Source organism: Schistocerca nitens, chromosome 1 (assembly GCF_023898315.1).
Source record: "Schistocerca nitens isolate TAMUIC-IGC-003100 chromosome 1, iqSchNite1.1, whole genome shotgun sequence".
In the NCBI taxonomy this organism is placed as follows: Eukaryota; Metazoa; Arthropoda; class Insecta; order Orthoptera; family Acrididae; genus Schistocerca; species Schistocerca nitens.
Window position 1 is genome coordinate 1,062,391,129 of NC_064614.1, and position 26,976 is coordinate 1,062,418,104.

The following is a 26,976-nucleotide window of genomic DNA, read 5'->3' on the forward strand; positions in this document are numbered from 1 at the left end:
GAGTTCCAAGAAAGTGGTAAAGGCTGTTTTCTTCTGTAGAGGGAAGTGAAAACGGATCGGCCGGTCACGCAGGGCGGGCCACTTAGCTGGACACGCGCGCTTAATTGCGGTGCTGACTATTTTAGAGGGGTAAATGTCAGGCCGCCGTGTCCGCTGCATTATTAAGAGGGGCAGATCCCCATGTGAGCTCAGCGACAGTGCGACCAGACATGGCCGGGAACACCGCCTGGCCGTCGCTGCTACTCGTCTGCAGTGCCGCCCGCATGTGCCTCTCCATCACTGGCAACGAAACTCTGCCGGACGGTATTCAGCGTCTTAGGCGTCTGTCCAACATGTAAGTTGGTGCGTTTTGTAACCAAAGAAGCTGTCGCTCAAATATGCAGATACTTCAGAAAGAAAATTAGGCATGTCGGCCCACGCTAAGAGCGTCTACTGGCTAGCGTTGCTGCCTCTAGATCACGGGGTCCTGAGTTCGATTCCCGACGGAGTTGGGGATTTTCTTTGCCCGGGGACTGGATATTTGTGTTGTTCTCATCATTTCATCATCAACATCATCATCATCATCATTCGTGATAGTGGCTAGATTTGACTGTGTAAAAATCGGTACTTTGTACGGGCGCTGATGACCGCTCAGTTGAGCGCCCCACAAACCAAACATCATCAACGCTAAGAGCGTCGCACAACAAGAGTGGCACATCGCCTGAAGAGAATAAATCGCGCAAACGAAGTTGACACTCGGCACGGTGCCCGATGCGAGCGGCTGTAGATGGGAAATGCCTTTACAGTCGCTCCCATCAGTCACTGCGGAGTGTTAGCCTAGTTTGCTCATAAGGTACATGTTCCGCATTTCCTGCAGACACCGTTATGCTGCGATACGTGTAACAGGCCGGCCGGTGTGACCGAGCGGTTCTAGGCGCTTCAATCTGGAACCGCGCGACCGCTACTGTCGCAGGCTCGAATCCTGCCTCGGGCATGGATGTGTGTGATGTTCTTAGGTTAGTTAGGTTTGAGTAGTTCTAAGTTCTAGGGGACTGATGACCTCAGATGTTAAGTCCCGTAGTGCTCAGAGCCGTTTGAACCATTTTTGCACGTGTAACAGATGCTTCAGAGTGTGGGAGTGAAACGGCACAGCAACTGGGAATGCAATCCAAAGTTGAAGTACACGGGACAGAACGATTCTTGTGGCCACAGCGTTTAACTTTCATACAGACTCACTGTGTAATTCTGGCAGTATGTTGGTCAAATGCAATGTTGCGTCAAGCTGTAACGAAATAGCACCAACAATTTCACTAAGGTTACACAGACGTCGCTGATGCCGATCGGAAAGGAGGGCCATCGACATCGACCACAGACAATGTCCAGGCAGTCGAATGGGGCAAGAGATTTTCCAACGATAAGGACGTCCACACAGCAGTTCGCGAATTGCTCTGTGACCCAGGAGCGAATTTTTATTGTCTAGGAATTGAACAACTGATATAACGTTCCGGCCTTTGTTCAGACAGAATTGGTGACTATGTTGGAAAATAGCGTCATATGTCTGTGACACTATTACGTGTTGTGCAGCATTCAGTAAAAGTTTTGCCTAGCATAATAACGGGTAACTTACTTTTCTAAGTCTCTTTATGCGAGTCTGGCACTTTTCCTAAGCAAGTGTAGCGCCCACGATTTGTTTCTAGATGAAATATTTGTTGAACGAACAATTTTTTCACGACGCATATTTTTCTCTTTAGTCTATGGTTGGCGTTGACAGTCCAGACAAACGACAGAAATTGTGATAGGAACTGACTCGTTACTGTCGTTAGGGACGCGGCATTGGACGAAGAGTATTGATACTTTACGTTCTCAAAGGCGCCATTGCTTTTAGCTACCACTAGGAGCAAAATTATTGTGCGCCTTAAAGTTTCCACGACCCTTCGGACACCTGTAACACTTTTGTAAATCCTATGTATTCCTCGAAGTGGGCTCACATGATTCAGAACCTTGCCTGCTGACTCGACTCTATCAAATCGTCTCACTGTATTGCATCCTCAGACACCCCATGTCCTTTCTCACGGCAATTTCAACCATTTCTCCTTCCTGGACTACGAAATTATTCCTAAGTTGCATCCACTCTATGAAGACTCCATTCCACCTTTGACCCGAATAACTGCAATATCCCCTTCCCACCACCTACAGTCCGTTTCTAGACTCTGCCCAGTACTCATACCAAATCCTTCATTATACAGCTTTTTTTCCAATCAGATCTGCATCCAAATCCCTCAGATACAAAATGTTACCAGGAACACTCATTTCAGTTTCAACTGATCACACTCATATAATTACTAATTACTCACCTCTTGCATTACTATGTGTTTTTTTTATTCTTTTAACCAAAAGACGAAGAATGACAACATGACTGTTGCTATTCTCTCTTCCCTAGGACAGGGGCGGGGGAATGTAAATAACAATGAAATAGGACAGGACTGCCTTCTTAAGTACAGCCTCCATCCCAACGTAGCAACTGCCGCGTATATTACCCATATACTGCTACAAGCGCAAGGCTAAACTTCCTCCCACAAAACCCGAAATGATTGTCCACGTTCGCCGCACGGACAAACCACTCCATCTTAACTACCATCGTTCAACCGTCACCCCATAACGATATGTCACAACTGTCCTTAAAGACATACATTATCTTGAGTGATCCTGTATCCCTCCCGAAATTACACTGGCTACTCCTTCCATCTTTCACCTACGTGCCACTGCCACGTATTTCCAGATCTTCTTCCATTTAACTTTCTTCTGCGTAGATAGTCTCGTATATCCTCACTCCCATCCTACTTTAATGCCAAATCAGGTTTTTCAAATCACACCGAGCGAGGAGGGGCAACTCGCATTCGGGGGGACAACGGTTCAAACCAGTGTCCGGGCATCCAGATTTAGGTTTCCTGTGATTTCCCTACATCAGTCCAGGCAAATTCCGGGATGGTTCCTTTGAAACTGCACGACCGATTTCCTTCCCCGTCCTTGACACAATCCGAGAATGTTCTCCGTCTCTATAATTACCTCGATGTCGACGGGATGTTAAACCGAATCTTCCTTTCAGATCGTTGTGACTTTCTCCCGTGGGTCAAATAACCAAACTGATTCAAACTGAATCTCGTCATACAGTCAATAAATCATTCTTTCATTTGTACGGCCTTATTATGTATAATGTCCAGGCCTGCCATATTTTTATATACACGGTGATTCAGCGGCCCCTAACAATGTCATGTTATGCAACCCTCAGTGATACACCGAAGCGCCAAGGAAACTGGTATAGGTATGTGGATTCAAATGCAGAGATATGTAAACAGGCAGAAGACGACAGTGCGGTCGGCAACTCCTGTATAAGACAAATGTCTGGCGCAGTTGTTAGATCGGTTACTGCTGCTACAATGGCAGGTTATCAAGATTTAAGTGAGTTTGAACGTGGTGTTACAGTCAGCGCACGAGCGATGCGACACAGCATCTCCGAGGTACCGATGAAGTGGCGATTTTCCCGTAAGACCATTTCAGAGTGTACCGTGAATATCAGGAATCCGGTAACACATCAAATCTCCGACACGGCTGCGGCCGGAAAAAGATTCTGCAAGAACGGGACCAACGACGAATGAAGAGAATCGCTCAACGAGATAGAAGTGCAACCCTTCGGCAAATTGCTGCAGATTTCAATGATAGCTCATCAACAAGTGTCAGCGTGCAAACCATTCAACGAAACATCATCGTTATTGGCTTTCGGAGTGAAGGCCCACTTGTGTACCCTTTATTACCCTTGATGACTGCACGGCGCAAAGCTTTACGCCTCGTCTGGGCCATCGACACCGACATTGGACTATTGATGACTGGAAACATGTTGCCTGGTCGGACGAGTCTCTTTTAAAATTGTATCGAGCGAATGGACGTGTACAGGTATGGGGACAACCTCATGAATCCGTGGACCCTGCATGTCAGTAGGGGACTGTTGGTAGAGGCTCTGTAATGGTGTGGAGCGTGTGCAGCTAGAGTGATATGGGACTCCTGTTATGTCTAGATACGACTCTGACAGGTGACACGAACATAAGAATACTGTGTGATCACCTGTATCCATTCGTGTCGATTGTGTATTCCGATTGACTTGGGCAATTCCAGCAGTACAATGCGACACCCCACACGCCCAGAATTGCTACAGAGTGGCTCCAGGAATACTCTTCTGAGTTCGAACACTTCCGATGGCCACCAAACCCCTCGGACATGAACATTGTTGAGCATATCTGGGATGCCTTGTATCGTACTGTTCAGAAGAGGTCTCCACCATCTCGTACTCCTACGGATTTATGGACAGCCCTGCGGGATTCATGGTGTCAGTTCCCTTCAGCACTACTTCCGACATTAGTCGAGTCCATGCCACGTCGTGTTGCGACACTTCTGCGTGCTCGCGGTGGCCCTACACGGTATTACGCAGGTATACCAGTTTCTTTGGCTCTTCAGTGTATATCTGTCCTTCATAAAACAAGCGCGAAACTTTCATATTCTCTCGCTCGCTACGCGAAAACGATTAGTCCTACAGGACAATGAATAAGACCTTTTGTAGGAAATTTAATGTAGTTAAATTTTGTAGTGGAATACGTTCTCGCTACAGGTCGTAGTTTTCAAGTCATTCATAAAAACATACAAAAGTGACATTAAAAAGAACCTGAACTCCCCACCTGTCGCCACCGCTCAAGATTTCTAGTATGTTGTTCATGGCACTCCCTTCTATTACCGTACAAAAATTTGCAATTTTACGAATTATTTCCCACATTCTACCTTTTTTGGTTTTCATTGACTGGCCTTAGTAAGCCATCGGGTTGGCCGAACACTTACAAAGTGTAAAACTGACTTTTGTATAAATTTTGTCTGACAAATTTGGGAATTTTAACAGCATAAAATAAACTATTACAGTGTTCTATTCGTTAGGCCTTCTGACTACGAAACTACTGTGCTTGAGAGGATTAACCTTGGATCGAACTGTCAACGTAATTAGTTTTAGTGAGAGAGAGTGGAACGGTAGAGAGAGAGAGAGCTTGAAAGTGGTTCATTGTACCTCTGTCAGGCACTTTATCGTGCATAGCAGAGTAATCACGCAGACGTAGATGTGGATGTAGTGTAACGTTTATAAAGGGGTTTTTCTTTCAGTACCCTCTCGGGCATGTTTAAATTAATAATGTTAACGAAATATAGCCTACTATGCCGGTAGCGTAATAGGCCGATGAACAGAGACCAAAAAAGGTCTAATATCTGGAACAATTCGTGTATTCGAAAATTTTTTTACATCTGTAGGAGGGAGTTTCACGTACAACATACTAGAAATTCTGACAGTGAGGGATGAGTGTGTGGGGATGGAGGTGCGTTTGATCTCACTTTTGTATGTTTTTCACGAATAACCCCAAAACCGTAGCCGTAAGCAAAGAAATACCGCAGTACAAAATTTAACTACATTAAATTTCCTATAAAAAGTTCCAGTTCATTTTTTTTCTGTATGACTAATACTTCGTGCGTAGCGAGCGAGAGCGTATGGAAATATCGCGCGTGTTTTATTGAAGCTATATATAACACTGCGGGTTGCATAAAATGTCATCGGTAGGGGCAGCTGGATCACTCTGTATATCACGAACTGGCAGACCTGGACATAATGCATAATAAGGCCATGCAAGTGAAACCATGATTTATTGACAACAGCACGAGATTAAGTTTTAAATTAATTGAACCTCTTAAGCATAAACTAAGCCTGCAAATAATCATCCTACAGTTTCAAGTCTCAACGTGCATTTAATTAAATCAGAATAAGGTTTAGCTGTATGAAAGAGGCCACAGCAGACAGAACATTTTTGACGTCGAACGTGATTTCAGATCAAACATTTGGCGCCCAATGTGGATACAGTAAAAACAAGGCTACCGACAGCTTTTTGCGACGTAATATTTAGGATGACTGACCTGATAACAGTGCTATTGGACGTACTCAGCCATCTGGATTGCAGCCGGGCAGATTTGATCGGTTGAGAAGCTCTTATCTAATATTCTTTCGCTAGCTGTTTATAAGGAGCAGTCAAATGAAAACTGACGTTCACGCAAGTTTTCCTTCATGTCGCGAAATATGTGATAATCTCACGGTGAAGAATCGCCGAAACGTAGCCTTCGTCCGATTGGCAGCGTGGGGACGGGCGCTATCGTACAACAGAATGTATTGTACAACAGTATTCCCGGGCGTTTCGACTTTATGCCGCGTCGCAGTTTCTGCAAAGTCTCTGCGCACTGATTGTGATTCCACGACGAGCAGAGGGCCCTTGCTGTCGGACGAGAACATCATATGACTGATTTATACGGAACTTATGTGAACAGCTTTGGATTTCTTTGACTGGGGAGATATGGGATGTTTCCAATGTCGGCTGTGCCGTTTAATCTAGGGCTGTCGGAACGCTCTCGGTCGGAGTCATTCCCTGGTCCACGACAACGCCCGCCCCACACTGGCAGTCGGACGAAGGCTACGCATCAGCGATTTGGTTGAGAAATATTGCAACATCCTCCGCACAGCTCGGATCTTTCACCGCCTAATTTTCACATCTTTTGCGACCTGAAGAAAGACATACGTGGACATCGGTTTCAGTCGGACGAAGAAGTGCACGAGAGGGTGCGGTTGTTGATCAGTTAGCGACAGATTTAGTTCTACGAACCAGAAACTGGTCGTCTCGTCCCCAGTGGGATAACTGTCTCAACACGTGTGCTGATCACTTTCGAATCGAATCATTCCACGGCCCATTGAAGCGGGTGTTCGGCTATCATTTTACTGCCTCTCATAATGTTGTTGTTGTGGTCGTCAGTCCTGAGACTGGTTTGATGCAGCTCTCCATGCTACTCTATCCTGTGCAAGCTGCTTCATCTCCCAGTACGTACTGCAGCCTACATCCTTCTGAATCTGCTCAGTGTATTCATCTCTTGGTCTCTCTCTACGATTTTTACCCTCCACGCTGCCCTCCAATACTAAATTGGTAATCCCTTGATGCCTCAGAACGTGCCCTACCAACCGATCCCTTCTTGTGGTCAAGTTGTGCCACAAACTCCTCTTCTCCCCAATCCTCATTAGTTATGTGATCTACCCATCTAATCTTCAGCATTCTTCTGTAGCACCACATTTCGAAAGCTTCTATTGCCTTCTTGTCCGAACTATTTATCGTCATTGTTTCAATTCCGTACATGGCTACACTCCATACAAACACTCTCAGAAACGACTTCCTGACACTTAAATCTATACTCGATGTTAACAAATTTCTCTTCTCCAGAAACGCTTTCCTTGCCATTGCCAGTCTACAATTTATATCCTCTCTACTTCGACCATCATCAGTTATTTCGCTCCACAAATAGCAAAACTCTTTTACTACTTTAAGTGTCTCATTTCCTAATCTAATTCCCTCAGCATCACCCGACTTAATTCGACTACATTCCATTATCCTCGTTTTGCTTTTGTTGATGTTCATCTTATACCCTCCTTTCAAGACACTGTCCATTCCGTTCAACTGCTCTTCCAAGTCCTTTGCTGTCTCTGACAGAATTACAATGTCATCGGCGAAACTCAAAGTTTTTATTTCTTCTCCATGTATTTTAATACCTACTCCGAATTCTTCTTTTGTTTCCTTTATTGCTTGCTCAATATACAGATGGAATAACATCGGGGAGAGGCTACAACCCTGTCTCACTCCCTTCCCAACCACTGCTTCACTTTCATGTCCCTCGACTCTTATAACAACCATCTGGTTTCTGTACAAATTGTAAATAGCCTTTCGCTCCTTGTGTTTTACCCCTGCTACCTTCAGATGGGTAGATCACATAACTAATGAGGAAGTACTGAATAGGATTGGGGAGAAGAGAAGTTTGTGGCACAACTTGACCAGAAGACGGGATCGGTTGGTAGGACATGTTCTGAGGCATCAGGGGATCACCAATTTAGTATTGGAGGGCAGCGTGGAGGGTAAAAATCGTAGAGGGAGACCAAGAGATGAATACACTAAGCAGATTCAGAAGGATGTAGGTTGCAGTAGGTACTGGGAGATGAAGAAGCTTGCACAGGATAGAGTAGCATGGAGAGCTGCATCAAACCAGTCTCAGGACTGAAGACCACAACAACAACAACAACCTTCAGATTTGCAAGTTTGCAGTAGTCCTAAACTCTCAGAATGTACATGAGTGCCTCCTGTTGCAGGTCGTCCCGCATGGCCCGCATTCTGAGGGAACGGACAGAGGCGGGAGGCCTTGACAAGCTTCTCGTCGCCATTACGACTCCCCTGGCCAGTGATCTCAACTGCCTGGCCATACTGACCGATCCGTTGTACCAGGATGTATTTACATATCCATTCTTCAAGAAAATAAAGAGCCTGCCTTATTACAAGGTTAGGAAAAATGATTTGCTCTCGCATCTTGTAATACAATTTTGCTGTATCTTCCTCCAATAAACACGTATTGCTTGCAGGTGCTGGTCGAAGAGAACGAGGAGTTGTCTGAGTGGGAGTTCAATGGGGGACCAGTCCTGAACCAGGTAAACCACGACGGCTGCGACGCCTACATCATGCTGGCCGCAAATGGGGAGCAGCTGGCGAAGTTGCTCACGTTTGGAGAAAGGTTAGTGCCACACGCTGTCTGTGATATCGGGGTGGAATTTAGGGAGCGCCGGTTACAGTTTAGCGTACTGTCGACGTTGGACTTCAATTGAGACGGCTCTCTACTCCAGTAAAACACTGGGGAAGAAATCAGTTGAGACGACGTTGAAGGAGGAACGGTCAACCATTGAGCCACCTGACTCAGTCTCTGTTTATCCAATAACACACTCTTCTTTCAGCCAATTTGTTATCAAGTTACCGCTCCAAACGAATCTTGTAAAGGAATTCCATACGGGACCTAGAAATCTGTATACCCCTTTCTTTTTAACTACATTGGCACTTTTGGTATAGAAATGTTCACTACACTACCTCTCTTCTGAAGATGGAGGATACGTTGAGACCTTCGCTCTCAAATGTCAATCCCATTCAGATTACTGCTCTATGGCGGTTATTGGACTGTCGAACTTTTTGACGGGATAACATTACAGAATCTGAAACTGAAGCACAGAAAATCGAAGAGAAAAGTTGAATATCTAAAGCGAAAGATTCGAAAAAATGTTTTAGGACCAGCTTCACTTAAAACTAACAAGAAACGTACCATTGGTGGAAGCTCTAGGAGGCAAATTACAGCTGCTAGACTTCCTTTATTGTGTTAAACTTTTAAGCTATTAAAGTAGAACAGATAATGATTTATTTATTTACAGATATGACAAGCAAATCTGTGCAATATTCATCGCTACTTGAAGGAACATAGACATATTAAAAACTGAAATATACAGTATTGATAGTTGGCTGGGTTGGGGGATGGGACCAAACAGCGAGGTCATCGGTCCCATCTGATTAGAAAAGGATGGGGAACGAAGCCGGCCGTGCCCTTTCAAAGGAACCACCGCGAGATTTGCCTGAAGCGATTTAGGAAAATCGCGCAAAACCTAAATCAGGGTGGCCGGACGCGGATTTGAAACGTCGCCCTCCGGAATGCTAGTCCAGTGTGCTAACCACTACGCCGCCTCGCTCGGTATGTAGTATTGCTGTCCTAGAGTATTTGATTGGTCATTGTAGAGCGCAAGCCATCTTCAGACAAGTTAAGTCAGAACAGATAGTCCACACAACATCAGCGACAGTTTATAGATGTGCAAAGATTGTCTTTACGAAAATATGTGATCATATACGATTAAATATCTATATGAAAAACACAAGCAGTATGAAATGAAAAGCACAAAGAAGCTCTTGACAAACGAACCTTGTATTACATTGGACTCAGAGAATAAAAGTATAAAAATCTGCCGGCCGTTGGGGCCGAGCGGTTCTAGGCGCTTCAGTCTGGAACCGCGCGACCGCTACGGTCGCAGTTTCGAATCCTGTCTCAGGCATGGATGTGTGTGATGTCCTTAGGCTAGTTAGGTTTAAGTAGTTCTAAGTTCTAGGGGACTGATGACCTCAGATATTAATCCCATAGTGCTCAGAGCCATTTGAACCATTTTTTTATATAAATCTGGTGGCCGAAACACTGTTATGTTACATGGACAAAATAACTGATTCACGAGCAAAAAAGGGAGCAGAGGGGAGGAAGGACTCAATGGAATATGAGTGGGGAGCAGATGCAGTTTACACAACGCATATTGTCTTATGGTGAGTGTGGTGAGCTTACTGTAAGACTTTCAGTACACACACCATCAGATTATTTGACTTGTCGCTCTAACGAAGTAGGAGAGTGTCAGCAATATGTGTCGTGGTCTTATCGTGGCGTGTTTATCTTCTGCCGTTAGGTCAGACAATAGAAATGCCACTTGCACGCTTGGAGTAGCAGATTGACGGTGACCAAAATTGACAATCTGAAGTTCCTTTGGTATTGGTACGTTAATCTTATTCTCACATACATCTCTGATACTTGACAAAAGTGTCTATACATTTATCTTCATGGCTATGTACAGGAATATGGTAATCTTATTAGGCGCAGTCTGAAACTTGACTATAGACTGGTACAGACAAATGCAGAACTCGTACAGACTGGTACAGACTAATGCAGACTGGTACAGACCGGTGCAGACAAATGCAAACTGACTAATCGGAGGTCTGTACACACGTTATAATACCTCGCGTGTTCATGTATCACTGCGCGAGTGTGATCCGCGAGGAGAAAAGGTTCTACGTTAGCAGCAATCTCATTGGCTGCGTTACATAATAATACACGGATCGGCGGAAGCAGAATTTGGTCCGTCTCTATGGCAGTGCCATCTCGTAGTGCGGAGACGGACGAGCGCTGCGCCTGCGCTGTTGTGCTTAGCGGGGCGCACTCTAGTGGGAAAGTTGTGTACGCGCTGACTACGCGGAAATATGTACACAACAGTGAGGAAAACATTAACTGACTACTGCTACTTCAGCAGAGGTGGATAATACACTGCGCAACACAATAAAAGGACAACTTTTTCTAAAGCCAGTATTTGTCTCGCACTGAGACGCAGAAGTTGGAAAACTTGCTTAAAGGTACCTACAGCCTTCTTCTGTAGCAGCACAGAAGTGTAGCGCGCTGCGACTTCACACTCGGGCTCAGCGACGCTTCAAACGGCAAGGTGTCGACACACGCGAAAAAAAGCCAGAGCTCAGAAGTGGTAATTTGTGTTAATGGTGTCACATTGGCACCAAATTTCACCATAATTCTTCCCAAGGCTTCATGGACGTGTCACTCGATTGGGAGGTCCCCGCTCTTACCCATATTTCACCTCTTCTTTTGACGCCTCTGCAGTGGAGGTCAGCACCGCACGCCCAACGTAGTGACCACGCGGTTTTTTTTATGGATGGCTGACGAACAAATATTTTACGCACACCGCCGGTCAGTATCGACACGAAAAGATTTCAGGGAGTGGCATAAATGGTGTCAGTGAAACCACCCCTTCCCCTGGGGCGTTGATTCCCCCACATTTCGCGGTGGAAAACGACAGTTCGCAGTGCAACACTATGACCGTCTTCACAACCTTTGACACTACTGGCACTCCTGGACGATTCAACCATTCTGTAAGGACACCGTGGGTCAGCAACCCCCTGAACGTGATCGCACTCCTTTGGAGTGTAGCGCGACCGTCCATTTGCTCTGGTTTATAGCTGGGATTACTAGGGATCGTTCAAAAATATACGAAGAAATTTGAACGTGTTTCGAAGCAGCAAAGGGTATTTATACTTTTTCAGTCCTCCTGTTTCGCACCCTCCTGCGGCGTCATCACAGCGGGAGTGGAGGGGGTGTGGCGTTACGACATTGACACATGCGTGAATAAAACGACAATGGGTCCCTCTAAGACGCCCCCTCCCTCCTCCTCCCCCCAAATGTACCTTATTATGGGACACAAGAATAAAAACATGAAAATACTACTTAAATGACAATGTTTCAGCTCATAATGTCACAAACAGACACACCAGATACTAACAAGGAAACTTCCCCATCGCACCCTCCTCAGATTTAGTTATAAGTTGGCACAGTGGATAGGCCTTGAAAAACTGAACACAAATCAATCGAGAAAACAGGAAGAAGTTGTGTGGAACTATGAAAAAAATAAGCAAAATATAGAAACTGAGTAGTCCATGCGCAACATCAAGGATAATGTAAACTCAGGAGCGCCGTGGTCCCGTGGTCCAGTGGTTAGCGTGAGCAGCTGCGGAGCAAGAGGTACGCCGCGCGGGATTAGCCGAGCGCTCTAAGGCGCTGCAGTCATGGACTGTGTACCTGGTCCCGGCGGAGGTTCGAGTCCTCCCTCGGGCATGGGTGTGTGTGTTTGTCCTTAGGATAATTTAGGTTGAGTAGCGTGTAAGCTTAGGGACTAATGACCTTAGCAGTTAAGTCTCATAAGATTTCACACACATTTTTGAAATCCTCCATTCACTCACATTTGAACTTTAGCCGGCACGGTATCTCAGCGTGTTCGGTCAGAGGGTTAGCTGCCCTCTGTAATAAAAAAAACTGAGTTAATCGATGGACAACGAACTTAAACGGATGTCTTACGATATCCGCCCCGAGCAGATGCAACGAACAAAAAAGCGAACAAAATGAGATTAAAAAAGAAACAAACAGAGAGGTACTTGGTTCAAGTCTTCCCTCGAGTGAAAAGTTTAATTTTTTATTTTCAGACAATTATTATCTGTCCGTCTGATGCGAGGTAACTGCGCCGTAGTATGGGGACGCTACACCTAAACAAACATCGAAACACACGACGCCAGTCGACTACAGCGCACGGAAGAGAGAGCATTCCTGCTAACGAGGCTCCCTGGTTGGCAATTCACTGTTCGCTACTTTGGACGAGAGTGCCGTCACCAGTGCCGTATAGAATGTATCAGACGTGTTTTCCTGTGGAGGAATCGGTTGACCTATGACCTTGCGATCAAATGTTTTCGGTTCCCTTTGGAGAGGCACGTCCTTTCGTCTACTAATCGCACGGTTTTGTGGTGCGGTCGCAAAACACAGACACTAAACTTGTAAGGTGTCAGGTAAATCCAACACCTTCCATGAAAACCCTGACATGATAAGCAAATCCAGTAGTATGTCACATAGCTCCGAATAAATCGTGACATTAAATTAACCAAAGTAATACGAGTAACGAGTGAGCAAATGGAATACCACAGACTAACACAAGAATGCCTAAATGCATGTCATACCTTCCCACCGTGAGACAGACGCAGTTCCGAGGGGAGAAACGAGAACAGAAGCCGAGAGCAGAACCGTGTTAAGTTAGAAGGTCCTACGATAAGGGACGGACACCCACGTCGCCAGCTAACCGCTAGCACCACACCCCTAGCCGCAAGTTTTAGCGTGAGACTTTTTCGCGTCTCTGTTACGTCAGGATCACCCCCAGCCCATGTTAAAAGCTAGAGCCCTCCAGAAGAACAGTATAGATCTTACGATAACACAAAAAGGGCCACACCACCCGCAAGTTTTAGCGCGAGACTTTTTCGCGTCTCTGTTACGTCAGGACCACCCCCCAGCCCATATTAAAAGATAGAGCCCTCCAGAAGAACAGTATACGAGGTGTGGCTAGAAAAAAACGGACTAGTACTGGTGAAACAATAAAACGAATGCAATAAGGCTGAAAGTCGCGTGGCCTGTCACGTGACTCTCGCTCCGCCTACTGCTCGAGTTTCATCTGCCTCCTGCACTCAGTCTGCCCGTGGCGTCTGTTTTAAGTAGTTGACGTTTTGTCTGTGCGTCGGAAAATGTTGAGTGTACAGAAAGAACAGCGTGTTAACATCAAATTTTGTTTCAAACTAGGAAAATCTGCAAGTGAAACGTTTGTAATGTTACAACAAGTGTACGGCGATGATTGTTTATCGCGAACACAAGTGTTTGAGTGGTTTAAACGATTTAAAGATGGCCGCGAGGACATTAGTGATGACACTCGCACTGGCAGACCATTGTCAGCAAAAACTGATGCAAACATTGAAAAAATCGGTAAACTTGTTCGACACTTTCCTTGTCGACTCCTGTTAACTCAGACACTGCTCTGATTGTTAAACGGCGATCTTGTCGAACAAGTTTACCGATTTTTTCAATGTTTGCATCAGTTTTTGCTGACAATGGTCTGCCAGTGCGAGTGTCATCACTGGTGTCTTCGCGGCCATCTTTAAATCGTTTAAACCACTCAAACACTTGTGTTCGCGATAAAAAATCATCGCCGTACACTTGTTGTAACATTACAAACGTTTCACTTGCAGATTTTCCTAGTTTGAAACAAAATTTGATGTTAACACGCTGTTCTTTCTGTACACTCAACATTTTCCGACGCACAGACAAAACAGACGCCACGGGCAGACTGAGTGCAGGAGGCAGATGAAACTCGAGCAGTAGGCGGAGCGAGAGTCACGTGACAGGCCATGCGACTTTCAGCCTTATTGCATTCGTTTTATTGTTTCATCAGTACTAGTCCGGTTTTTTTCTAGCCACACCTCGTAGATCTTACGATAACGCTAAAAGGACCACACTAGCTGCAAGTTTTAGCGTGAGACTCTTTCGCGTCTCTGTTACGTTGCAAACTTTAAAAACATTGCCCCACCATGAAAAGTATAACGTTTCTCATTGGATAGACAGAATTTTTGTAAGTCTGGAACCGCACGACCGCTACGGTCGCAGGTTCGAATCCTGCCTCGGGCATGGATGTGTGTGTTGTCCTTAGGTTAGTTAGGTTTAAATAGTTCTAAGTTCTAGGGGACTTATGACCACAGCAGTTGAGTCCCATAGTGCTCAGAGCCATTTTTTTTTTTTTTTTTTTTTTTTTTGTAGGCGGAGCTTAAGGTTAACATTGAGACCCTGATTGGGCAGATGAAAACACAGCCAGATAGTTTTTTTAAACCAACTTCGGTAAATTGTAGTAAGGAGAAGTTAGGGGAGAGTTGCTCCTGAGACGTCGAGATGAGCGGAGCTGTGCTGCCCATCGCCCCCTGACGAACACTGACAAGGTAATGAACGCACGCGATGCCGCATAACAGCGCATAAAGCTTCACTCAGAACTGCAGAAGTCTCATCTGTTACACCCCCTTTGTGCGTAATACTAGTGTCGATCGTCAATTAAACTCATGGTGTTCACATTTGCCACTTGAAGTAAAAATCTGAAACGAGATGATTTTTCTGTTATATACTTATTGAGAAGCCACATCAGCCACTGTAATTTACGACAAGTTAAATAAGTAATTAAATATAATTGAGAGTCACTGTAGACCATTTTGATAGTTTTCTCTCTTGTGAAACTTAATTTAAACCTAGATTATAGATGTGATATGGCATAGGTCATCCTTCGATCCATTGTAGAACTTGGAAACCCACCCAGGGAATATTCGTTCACATTTTTGTTGAACGCAGTTGGTTTTTATCATCCTGTATTAAAACATTTCCTTTTATCAATAGTGCCATTTATAAACAATGTTTTGTGAGTAGAATAAAATTTCCAGTGGTAAACTTGAATGCTTTTTCGACGTTATTTTACCAGCTAACTAAAAATAGGAAAGTCTTGAACCCCTTCCACTAAATTTAGTTAGTATTAAGATTCTTTTACAGGGAGTGCAGTGGAGCTGACGCTGAAATCATTAAGTATTTGGTTATATCATCGCTAGTCTCACTGAACTCTTCTGAACCCTACATGTCATGTGTGGTCTGGCGTCTCCTTAACAGCAACAGGTCCCAGGTTCAAACTAGTCAATTCCCTAAAAAACACGCTCAGAGCGTCGTTGCGCGAAAGTGGTAGGGAGACACGATATAGAACAAACAGTCACCACGCAGAATGTTAGAAACTTATTACAGTGAACAGAGACGTCAATGAACAAACGGATAGATCATAACTTTGCGAAAATAAAGAAAGTAATCTTTTCACTCGAGGGAAGACTTGAACCAAGGACCTCTCGTTACGCAGCTGCTCACGCTAACCATGGGACCACGGCGCTCCTGAGCTCGCGCTATCCTTGATGTTGCCTATCTTGCGCATGGACTACTCAGTTTGTATATTTTGCTTATTTTTTTCATAGTTCCACACAACTTCTTCCTGTTTTCTCGATTGATCTGTGTTCGGTTTTTCAAGGCCTATCCACTGTGCCAACTTATAACTAAATCTGAGGGGGGTGCGATGGGGAGGTTCCCTTGTAAGAAGCCTTATTTATTGGTACTATAATGGAGAAGCATAATAAAATGCTAGTCGGTTCGCCGACAGGAGTCGACTAAGCGCTCTCGAAGCCAACAAAAGCAGCTTCCGACACGATAAATATCGCACACGTGTGTCCGGCCTGGAATCTCACTCACTGGTGTACAGTTGTCTTCAGTGATGAGCCCCACTTGAAACTGAGCCCCGATGACCAGAGAAGAAAAGACATGTGTGGAGACACCCCGGACAGCGGTGGATACGAACATGACTATCGTCGCCATACGGCTCGACAGTCAGGAGTGATGGTCTGGGATGCCATTTCATTTCATAGTAGGACCCTTTGGTTGTCACCCGTGGCAGCCCTACAACACAGCGGTACATCGAGGATATTCTATGCCCTATTTGTTACCCTTCATGACAAGCCATCCCGGGTTTACATTTCTGCAGGATAATGTCCGTCCGCACACGGCGAGAGTTTCTACTCCTTGTCTTCGTGTTGCCAAATCCTACCTTCGGCAGCAACGTCGCTGGATCCCTCCCCAATCGAGAACGTTTGGAATATTATGGGCGAGGCTCTCAAAACAGCTCGGGATTTTGAAGATCTAACGTGCCAATTGGACAGAATTTGGCGCTATATCCTTGAGGAAAACATGCAACAACTTTATCAATCAATACCAAGCCTGCATAAGAGCCAGAGTTGGACCAACGCTTTATTGACTTGCTCAATTTGTGAAGCTTTTTCTCTTGTATAAACTATCCAATTTTTCTGAAATTTTAATCATTTGTTTGTCTGTACATGTGAATCACAGCGACCGATTCCTGCCCCGTTCGAACAATTCCGTCTCGGTGCGTAGTTTTTTGTCTTAGAGTGTGTGTAAAAAATCAACAACAATGTTTTTAAATAAACTTACTGGCCTCTGTATTCCAAGCCGAAATTACTGCAATCAGGGCATGTGTGGAGGAGAGTATGAGTAGGTGCTACAATGATCATAGCATCTACATCTATTCAGACCGCCAGACAGCCCTGAAATCATTGGCAGTTCCTGTAACAAGATCTAAAATTGTTGCAGATTGCCACAGGACTCTGGTGGAGCTAGGGGGAAGCAATACGGTGTACCTAGTGTGGGTCCCTGGCCACTCAAGGATCTGTGGCAATGAACAAGCCGAGAGATTGGCTAGGATGGGGGCAACAACTCCATTTATTGGACCGGAACCTGCCTTGGCAATCACCAACGCTACGATCAAATTAGAACTACGGAACTGGCTTAGGAAACAGCACGTAGGATATTGGACCAAGGTCCATAAACAAAAACATGGTAAGGTAATGATGCCCAAGCCATGTCTTAAAAGAAGCTCTGTAATCCTGGGATTGAACAGAAAAGAGATCAAACTCATGACTGGACTGATGACCGGCCATGGAAACTTCAAAAAACACCTACACACAATGGGTATAATGGAAGAGGACCCTAAATGTAGGATCTGTGATGAGGGTGAAGAAACTGCATCAGACCTAATCTTTGTATGCATGGCATTGGAGAGTAAAAGATACAGAATCTTCGGGACAACTAGACCTGAAGAAATTGTGTCTAACAAAAAACTGGTAGAGGGACTCCTTGCACTATTTAAGGGCACTGGTTGGCTTTACTAGATATACAGGGAGCGATACCGCACAATAAACCTAGTTTCGGTGCGGGCAGTGGCGGGTTAGACCTAAGCTGTTTTAGCTCTCCTGTTAAAATCAAATCAAATAAACTTATATAAAGTCATATTTTATTTTTAAGCTCATATTTATATCAGTTTTAGGTTGTAAATGCCTGCATATTTCGCTGATTTTTATGACATTATAATCCAGGCTCTATCTATTCCTAGGCGCTGGTGAGCGACGCAGTCATGTCGACACTACTGACCTGAGTGGCGCTATGCCCCATGCGAAATCTAAGGTGTGTCGAAAGGTGGAGGAGAGGGTGGTCTTAGAGGCACCTTCACTGTTTTGTTCATGCATGTGTTATTGTCGCACTCCCCTGTGATCACGCCACAGAAGGGCTCGAATCAGGAGGCATCCTGCATTAGTACCAGATATTATTATTTTCGATTATTCCCTTTTGAGAGAACGATTGAACTTGAGTAGTCATGATTTCTTCTTCTTTCTTCGTTCTTCCCAAATTGTCTTCATGCGTTCACTGTGTTCTCTCTTGCGTTCTTCCGACCATCTTCTTCCCGTTCTGTTCTCCGTATGTTCTTGTACCAGATATATCTATAGGGAATGAAATATTCAGAACTTCGGAGTTATCATCATCACCATCACCTTCAGTTCCAGCCAACAATCTGTTTTTTTTTTTTTTTCTTTAAAGGTTACTGTTAAGCCCATCTCATTTTGGGCCTCCGAATGTTTCTTCTTCCTCTCGAACTGTATCTCAATAGTTTCTTGTCACTCTTTCTTCTGGCATTCTACTCACATGTTCATTCCACCTGTTTCTACATTTCTCTACGGTGTTGCTTATCCGTTTAACATTCAGTTCTTCTCTAATTTGTTATTTCTTCATCCGATCGTGACGTGCGGAATTTTTCACTGTTCTTAGAAATTTGATTTCAGCTGTTTGTATTTTCCTCTTATCCTTTTTTTTGTGGGGATCCACGTTTCGCTCCCGTATAGCAGAGACGTCACAGCCATAGTTTTACCAACCTCTACTTTTGTTATATTTTTAGCTCTATTCTTTTAGTTTTTGTTAATAGTGCTACGCATATAACCTCATGAAGCTTGATGTCTCTATCTCAGTAATGCGGTAAATTATTTGGTTTCCTATATAACTGACTGTTAACTGACTTCATTATTCTGTTACCAGAGGAGCCGTGCGAAACTTTCGCACTTTTATAGATTTAAATAATGACAGTATTTGGAATAGCTGTAGCCGTTGGGATGAGGGTAGTTCTGGGAATAAAGAGAAAACATCTTTAAAAGTGAACTGAACGATGGGAAATTCTAATAATGAATTTATGATACATCCTTGTATAAACATTTCCATGCACATAATTTTGAAGACAGTCTTTCATACAGCATTGCAATACTTCGGTGTAAACAATATTTGACATAAGAATATAATCTTCGTGTACTTCTTGTTTTTCATTTCCTTTAGGGATACAAAAATTTTAGTTGATTTAGCTACCATTGAAAAAGCTACTTAAAATGTCCGTGAGTAAAGGCGGGATTTGGTTAATGCAGTCATATTCTTTGAAGCATTTGTCCCTTCGACTTGTTCGTACTGACCGCAAATGCAATTTTAATTGTCAATTGAAAAGGTATGCCTCGGTCGGTGGTGTTAAGTTTTCCCCGTGGTATTAGAACGGCATTTCCGCTGTCAATCGGCTGGGCATTAATCATAAACAGGGGACCCGTGAGAAACTTTCGCACTTTCGTACTGTAAATAATGAAAGTTTTTGAGTAAGACTAGTCGTTGGGATAAGGACAGTTGATGACAATGACAAATATATTTTTTGTTTCGGAAAGTATATGCGTTTAGAAAAGTCAGCTTGTTCAACGGACATAGGTAATGGACTATCTCAGTGGTCGCAGTTATTATCTGCGACAACGCTGTGTATAAAGTAACCAGTTAATAAGTACTTCAGAACAAACGAAATAGTGTTTGTAAAAAGATAAAATGGAAAGAGAGTCTCTTATTCGTGTTTAGTAAGTTAACTTCGTAAAATATAGGTGTGAAGATGGGTCTGTGATAGTTAAAATTCTCTTTTGTGTAAAAATTTTCCACACATAGTAAGTTTCAGTGCAAAATCTGTATGCAATGTCAGAAGCCGATTAAAAAGCTTCTTTTTCGCTATACGTTTTTGTCTGTAAATATACATTATAAGCTTTCTGTTCGTCCTGTATGGCTGTCGCTACTTTGTTATTCACTATCCATATCAGAGTGTCCCTTCACGTTTTACTCACACTTATGTCAATGCTGCACTCTCCTGTGATCATGCTACAGCAGGGCTTCTGCTGCAGTATCGGATACACCAACAGAAAATGAAATATTTAGAACTTCGGAGGTATCATCATCATAATATCATCATCACGATCTCCACTTCCAGCTATTAAGACAACTCCTTATTGTTTCTCCAAAGATTATTTTTGAGCCCATCTCATTTTGGACGTAGTATACGCTTTTTACTAAGTGATACAAGTATTGCAATGTAGACCCCTAATTTCTTGATTTTCTAGCAGGTGCAGGTGCAGTTTAAACACTTCTTCATTTTCCGTCTTAGTTTCAAGAATCGCCCTTGTCCTCCAAATAGCTAATAAAGCACTTTTTGGCACCAGCATGAAGAGTTTATATCGCTGTCACGAAGACAAGAGTTCTTCGCCGGTTAACTGGATCTGCTGATAGCTCTCGCAAGAAGCGGTGCAACGTAGTGATAGTTGGCTTGTGCGTGCTGTTTGGAAAAATCGGAAATAGTAATCGAGCAAATTGTAAAGACATGTTCAAAACATAATGGGATTTAGCTACACCATGTGAGTACACTCGCCAATCAGTTACGTGCTTAAAAAATAATCTTGATAATTTCGGCAGAAACACCCCTGCATATGCCCACTGAACAAGTTCAAGACTCAACTTACATTAACCAATACACAATAAACATAAAACTCAGGACAGCTTTTTTCACCAAGGAATAAAATTGTACTATACATTGCCCAGGGAGATTAAAAGGATTGTTAAATCGACATTATTTAAACTGGCTTTTAAAAGGCACCTATTAAACAATACGTTCCATAACTTCGAAATGACGTAGGAGACAACATCAGAAGTTCCATGAGGCTTTTCGCTATTGCTGTTGTTTACAGAAAAGTTGCAGCGCTAGAAAATTGTAACTAAATCCAGGAATACCTGCAGAGGAACGACGTTAGGTGTAGTGAGTGCCGACCGCTGTGGCCGAGTGGTTCTAAGCGCTTCAGTCCGGAACCGCGCTGCTGCTACGGGCGCAGGTTCTAATCCTGCCTCAGGCATGGGTGTGTGTGCTATCCTTAGGTTAGTTAGGTTTAAGTAGTTCTAAGTCTAGGGGACTGATGACCTCAGATGTTAAATCCTATAGTGCTTAGAGCCATTGGAAACATTTTGTAGCTAGTGGCAATGGACTCTCAGCATAGGCAAGTATAACGTACTGCGTATATGTAGAAAGACCCATTATCGTATGAGTACACGATTGCAGATCAATCACTGGAAGCAGTTACTGCCATGAAATATCTGGGACTGTGCGTACGGAGCCATTTATAGAGGAACGACCTTTACACTAATCGCAGGAAAGGTAGATGCGAGACTGACATTCACTGGTAGAGTCCTCGGGTACTATAGTCCTTCAACAAAGGCTCTTACAAAACCGTAGTCCAACCAATCCTTGAGTATTGCTCGTCAATATGGGATCCGTACCAAATAAGATAGCTTTCTCTAAAACGGAGAAGATCCAAAGAAGAGCAGCACTTTTCGTTACAGGATCATTTCATAAGCACGAAAGTGTCACTCAGATGATCTATCAACTGCACTAGCAGACACCACAAGAGAGGCGTTCTGCATCGCGACGTGGTTTATTGTTAACGCTCCGAGACCGTACTTTCCTAGAAGGGTCAACAAATGTATGGGTTCCTGCTGCGTATATACCGCTAAAAGACCATGAAGATAAAATCAGAGAGATTCGTGCCGACACGCTGGCTTACCAGTAATCTTTGTTCCAGTGAACCATGTCAACCAGAGATCTTAACCGCGCTTCCAGTAAACTGCCCCTGACGGTTCGCAGTAACATTCTTCTTGTTCTGCTCGGGTTTCATCTCTTTTCACCCATATATTCGTAACAGGCAGCCGAACAATCCTACGGTCTTCTCGTGACTAGTCCTGGAAGGACTTGTGCCTACTTTTCCTGTCACACTGCTGTCCTGATTCCATCGCGTCACCTTCGTTCTGCAGTCAACAGTGTGTGGGATCTCAATTGTCAATATCAATTAAATTCTTCAACAGCTGTGTAACTGAGATGTTATTTTATTTTATTTTGGAGGCTACCAGTTCCGGCATTCTGCTATGCCATCTTCTGGTCCCATATGCATCTCTCCAAGTAAACGATGATGTCATATAGTGCCACAAATCCCTGGATTTCGTTTATTAAATCGTTTCACTAGTGCATCATTCGAACACTTGCTGTCAAGTCTTCGAATGATGCACTAGTGAAACAACTGAACCTCTGGACATGGCGCGCTGAGAACCCCACCTGAAAAATTCTATTAAGGTTAGACACGCCAAGTAGCCATCACGTCCTCACATCATTCTTCATGTATACCTGCATCTAGACTCTGCAAGCCACTGTGAAGCACATAGCAGACGGTTTTTTCGATATTACAAATTGCTATGGCTTCATACTGTTCCATTCGTGTATGGAGCACGGGAAGAATTATTACTTCAATGCCGTATGCACATTGCAATTGGTGTAAACTTCTCTTCGCCGATACTGCGTGAGTGGTATTTACGGGGTTGTAGTATACGAGGTGCGACAATAAAGTAATTAGACTGATGTGAAAAAAATGTTGCTTACCGTTGTAGTCGCACTTTTTCCAGCGCTTCTGCCATTGATGGTAACATTTCTGGGACTCATTTTTCTGCAATATCCTCCAAGACCCTCGTCACAGCATTTTGGACGTCTTGTGTTGTTTGAAAATGGTGTCCCTTGACCGCCGTTTTGACTCTTTGAAATAGAAAAAAGTCGCAATGAGCGATATCTGATGAATAAGGTGGCTGTGGTAGTACTGAAATTTGTTTTGAGGTTAAAAATTGCTGTACTGACAGAGCAGTATGGGATGGCGCATTATCGTGATGCAGAATCCAATTATCAGCAATGTTGACACGGACACGAAGAACCCTTTTACGACGTCTTTCTAAAATTTCTTTGTAGTAATATTAGTTAACTGTTTGTCCAGGAGGCACCCATTCTTTATGAACAATTCCCTTGGAATCAAAGAAGCACACAATCATGCATTTCACTTTTGACTTTGACATGCGAGCTTTTTTTGGTCTGGGTAATTCCTTTGAGCACCATTGCGAACTTTGGCGTTTTGTCTCTGGATCATACTGAAAAAACCAACTTTCATCACCAGTGATAACATGGCTCAACAATTCTAGATTGATTTCCGTTTGCTCTAACAGATCAGCTGCCACATTTTTCCGTGTTTCTCGCTGTTGTGGTGTGAGATTTTTGGGGACTATTTTTGCACAAATGTTTCTCATACCAAGATATTCAGTTATTATTAGACGAACCGCTTTTCAATTGATGTTCAGTTCTTCTGCAATCATTTTCACGGATAATCTTCGATCAGATCGTACGAGTCACGCACCCTGGCCAAGTTGACATCCGTCCGTGAGGTTGATGGTCGTCCACTGCGGTCTTCATCTTCAACATTCGTTTGCCTTCACTAAACATTTTATGCCAACGAAAAACTTGAGCTCTTGACATAACCTCCTCTCCAAAAGCCCTCTGAACTTACCGTAAGTTGTCGTCGCATTTTCACCCAATTTAACGCAAAAAGAAATGGCATACTGTTGGGCAATATTATGCGGTTCCATTTTCGTGATGAAAGACACAAACACGTGTTAACTTATAACAGCACAACTCACGACTGAGCAGTTGCATCGATGTGCTGTTCGGACTAGAAGCAGCTTATAGACCAAGGTCAAAGACATTGTGCCTATGAAAGCCTGCAGGGTTGCCACATCTTGCAAAGAAAATCAGTCTCATTACTTTATTGTCGCACCTCGTACTCCTACATTCCTTAGTTAGTGCTGGGGTCTAAGGCGCTGCTGTCTTAGACTGTGCGGCTAGTCCTGGCGGAGGTTCGAATCCTCCCTCGGGCATGGGTGTGTGCGTTTATCCTTAGGATAATTTAGGTTAAGTAGTGTGTAAGCTTAGGGACTCATGACCTTACCAGTTAAGTCCCATAAGATTTCACACACAACTGAACATTTTTTTTAGTTAGTGCTGGTTCTTATAACTTTTTAAATAGGTGGATTTCACAAAATAGTTGGCATATGTCTTCAAACGACAGCCATGTTGTGTTCTTCAGCATCTCAGTCATGCTCTCGCATAGGTCAAAAAACTTTGTGGCTATTCCTGCTTTTCGTCTTTGTGTACATTCAGTATCCCTTGTCAGTACTATCTGGTGTGATTTCCACACTCTTGAGCATTATTCTAGTTTGAGTCACACGAATGCTTAGTAAGCAATCTCCTTTGTGGACTCACTGAAGTTTTACGGTATCCAACCGAAGTCTACCTACAGCTGAGCCTACGATTTATTCAGTCCCATATTTCTACAAGCTGCAACACCCGGGCATTTCTATGAGTCCACTGACTGCAATGATGACTCGTTGATATTGTCTGGAAGAGTGTTGTACCCAGCCTAGAGAATAGTGTACACCGGAACACATGATGTTTATTGGTCAGAGCTTCAGGCTACTGACTGTGAGGGAATGCGCACTAGAGATCGCCATAAGTTTCCGTCATTTTCTGCTTTTTTCTTGTTGCTAGACATAAGATTGAGTTTCATGCAGCATTTGTAGACCACCATCGTGTACCTTGAAACAGATGTAGGTCTTTTACCGTGGGACATGTGATATCTGCAGACTAACTGAATTTCGTTAATGTATTTAAAATTTTATCTGTTTTCAAAATGGAAATTTGTGTTAGTTTCCAACAACTTCAGTTTAAAAATACATTTAACTTGTAACAAGTTTTTTTATAATACGTCTTCTTAATTTGATTTCGATTACTGATGTTTAGTATACTGTGAGAGACAGACAACTGTATATAATATTGACAAGAGCGTCTCGATTGCAATGCTTTTAAAATTTAATAGAATAGTAATTTTACTATGTACATGATCATGTTGCACCTTGGAAAATATTTCACATTTGAAAAAATTTTAATTCTCCAGACAATTTTTTGTAATTTCAAAAAAAGGACTGCAGCATGTAAAAAGTGAATGTTGTGATTTAAAAATGGAATAAGAAAATATATATTAAACTTCTGTTACTGGACTGGGTAGAGGTGACAGTCTAAAAAGCGTGCCTTCGAACGATACACGTCCCCTGTCATAGATATTGATTTTTTAGTCTTATGTCTTCCGTCTTGGACTGTAGTTTGGAAGTTGTAACAGTTAATGGCATCGTCATCATTAGTCGTTTTGCCTATTGCTGAGTGTCGTAGCTTCATTTTTCATCCATTTTTAAGGAAATGAATCTTCGACTAGACGTCTCCATCCATAGCGATCTTCAACTCTTCTAAATATAACGTCAAATAGTAGGCCGGCAATCTTCTTCACTTGGTCTACTTGTTGCTCTTCCTCGTAGTTTTCTGCCTTCGATTTTACCTTGTAAGATAGTCTTTTCTAAATTACCCCCTTCCCTTTTCAAGATGTTCCCAAGGAACTGCAAGTATGTTTGACTGACACAGGAAGATAAACTTCTTGTGATTCTAAATTCTTCTATAACGGAAGCACCGTTTCTTCTTTCTGTCCATAACAACTTTTACTAAGCTAACATCTTTTATTAAATAAAACATAAATCAAAACAATCATATATGTCAGTCATTTTTATTTGCTCCATGACGCATTTTCCAACTTTCTGCACCTTTCCCATAGCTTTCAACCGAAGAGAAACGGCTTTCTGCGTCACATTCAATTGTTCCGCGAGTTCCTGCTGAGTTTGAGTATCATCTTCATCCAATACGGCCTGCAATTCATTATCTTCGAAATTTTTCGGTGGTTTTCCGCGTTCGTCATTTCTCACGTCTAAATCACCACTTTTGAATTTTTTGAACCACTCGAAACACTGTGCTTTCCCAATGGCATGTTCGCCGAAAGCTTTGACAAGCATTCGATCCGATTCTGCAGCAGTTTTCTTCAAATGATAAAAGAAAATCAATGCTGTCCGCAAATCGTAGTTCGTAGGCACATAAGTCGACATGTTTACAGGTGAGGTTTGAAACAGACACCGATGTATGGAACTTGGGTTATTGTCTGTTGACATTCGTCGTCAGCCGTTACAGGAAGCAGATGGCGTAGCAGACGCGCTCTCACGGGCCCTACACTGGCGGCTACCACCATCTATTGGGAAATTCTTGTTTCATACTGCTACACCTGGTTATTATTTTTTTATTTAGCGTATGGCGCTACACACATAGTTTACACTTATTACATTATGAAATTACATGATAAAATACACTATAAAATACATAAGTGAAGGATACATATTCAGATAAAATATAATACATAAACACAATAAAAAGTAACATCACAGGAGATATTTTGCGTTACACAAGTCTCCAAATTCTGACGTCCAAATTGGCGATCCATTCGAGGCAGGGCGGTGTGGCGTTGAAGAAGTCAGCCCGACTACCCTGGTAGGCTCTTAATTCACAGTCCTGGGTGATATGCTGTATTGTTTGATTAGGTGCCCCACAGTCACAGCTAGAGCTGGGAAGCTTTCTCCACTGGTGTAGATTGTGTGCACATAATCCATGTCCTGTTCGGATTCTGTTTAGGCTTTTCCACAGCTGTCATGGAAGTTCAAAGCCCTTAGGTTTCTCTGACGGACAGATAAGTTCATGGTTGTCAGGGGCGGCACTATCACTCCAGCTCTCGTGTCATTTAGTACCCATGCTGAAGTTGGCAGCTGACAGTTGTTGGGCCAGTCTTAAAGGGGGATTTCTGGAGC

At 43.4% G+C, this 26,976-nt stretch overlaps 1 protein-coding gene across 1 annotated transcript in view; it reads left to right on the forward strand.

The window, feature by feature from the left end:
• The first annotated feature begins 209 nt into the window (after window positions 1–209).
• The window catches only part of LOC126226405 (glutamate receptor ionotropic, delta-2-like), a 110,477-nt gene continuing 83,710 nt past the window's right edge, over window positions 210–26,976 (forward strand). The window contains exons 1-3 of the mRNA XM_049942223.1: window positions 210–334; window positions 8,234–8,420; window positions 8,501–8,649. Of these exons, the coding sequence (XP_049798180.1) occupies window positions 210–334; window positions 8,234–8,420; window positions 8,501–8,649 (461 nt within the window). The remainder of the gene's footprint in view (window positions 335–8,233; window positions 8,421–8,500; window positions 8,650–26,976) is intronic.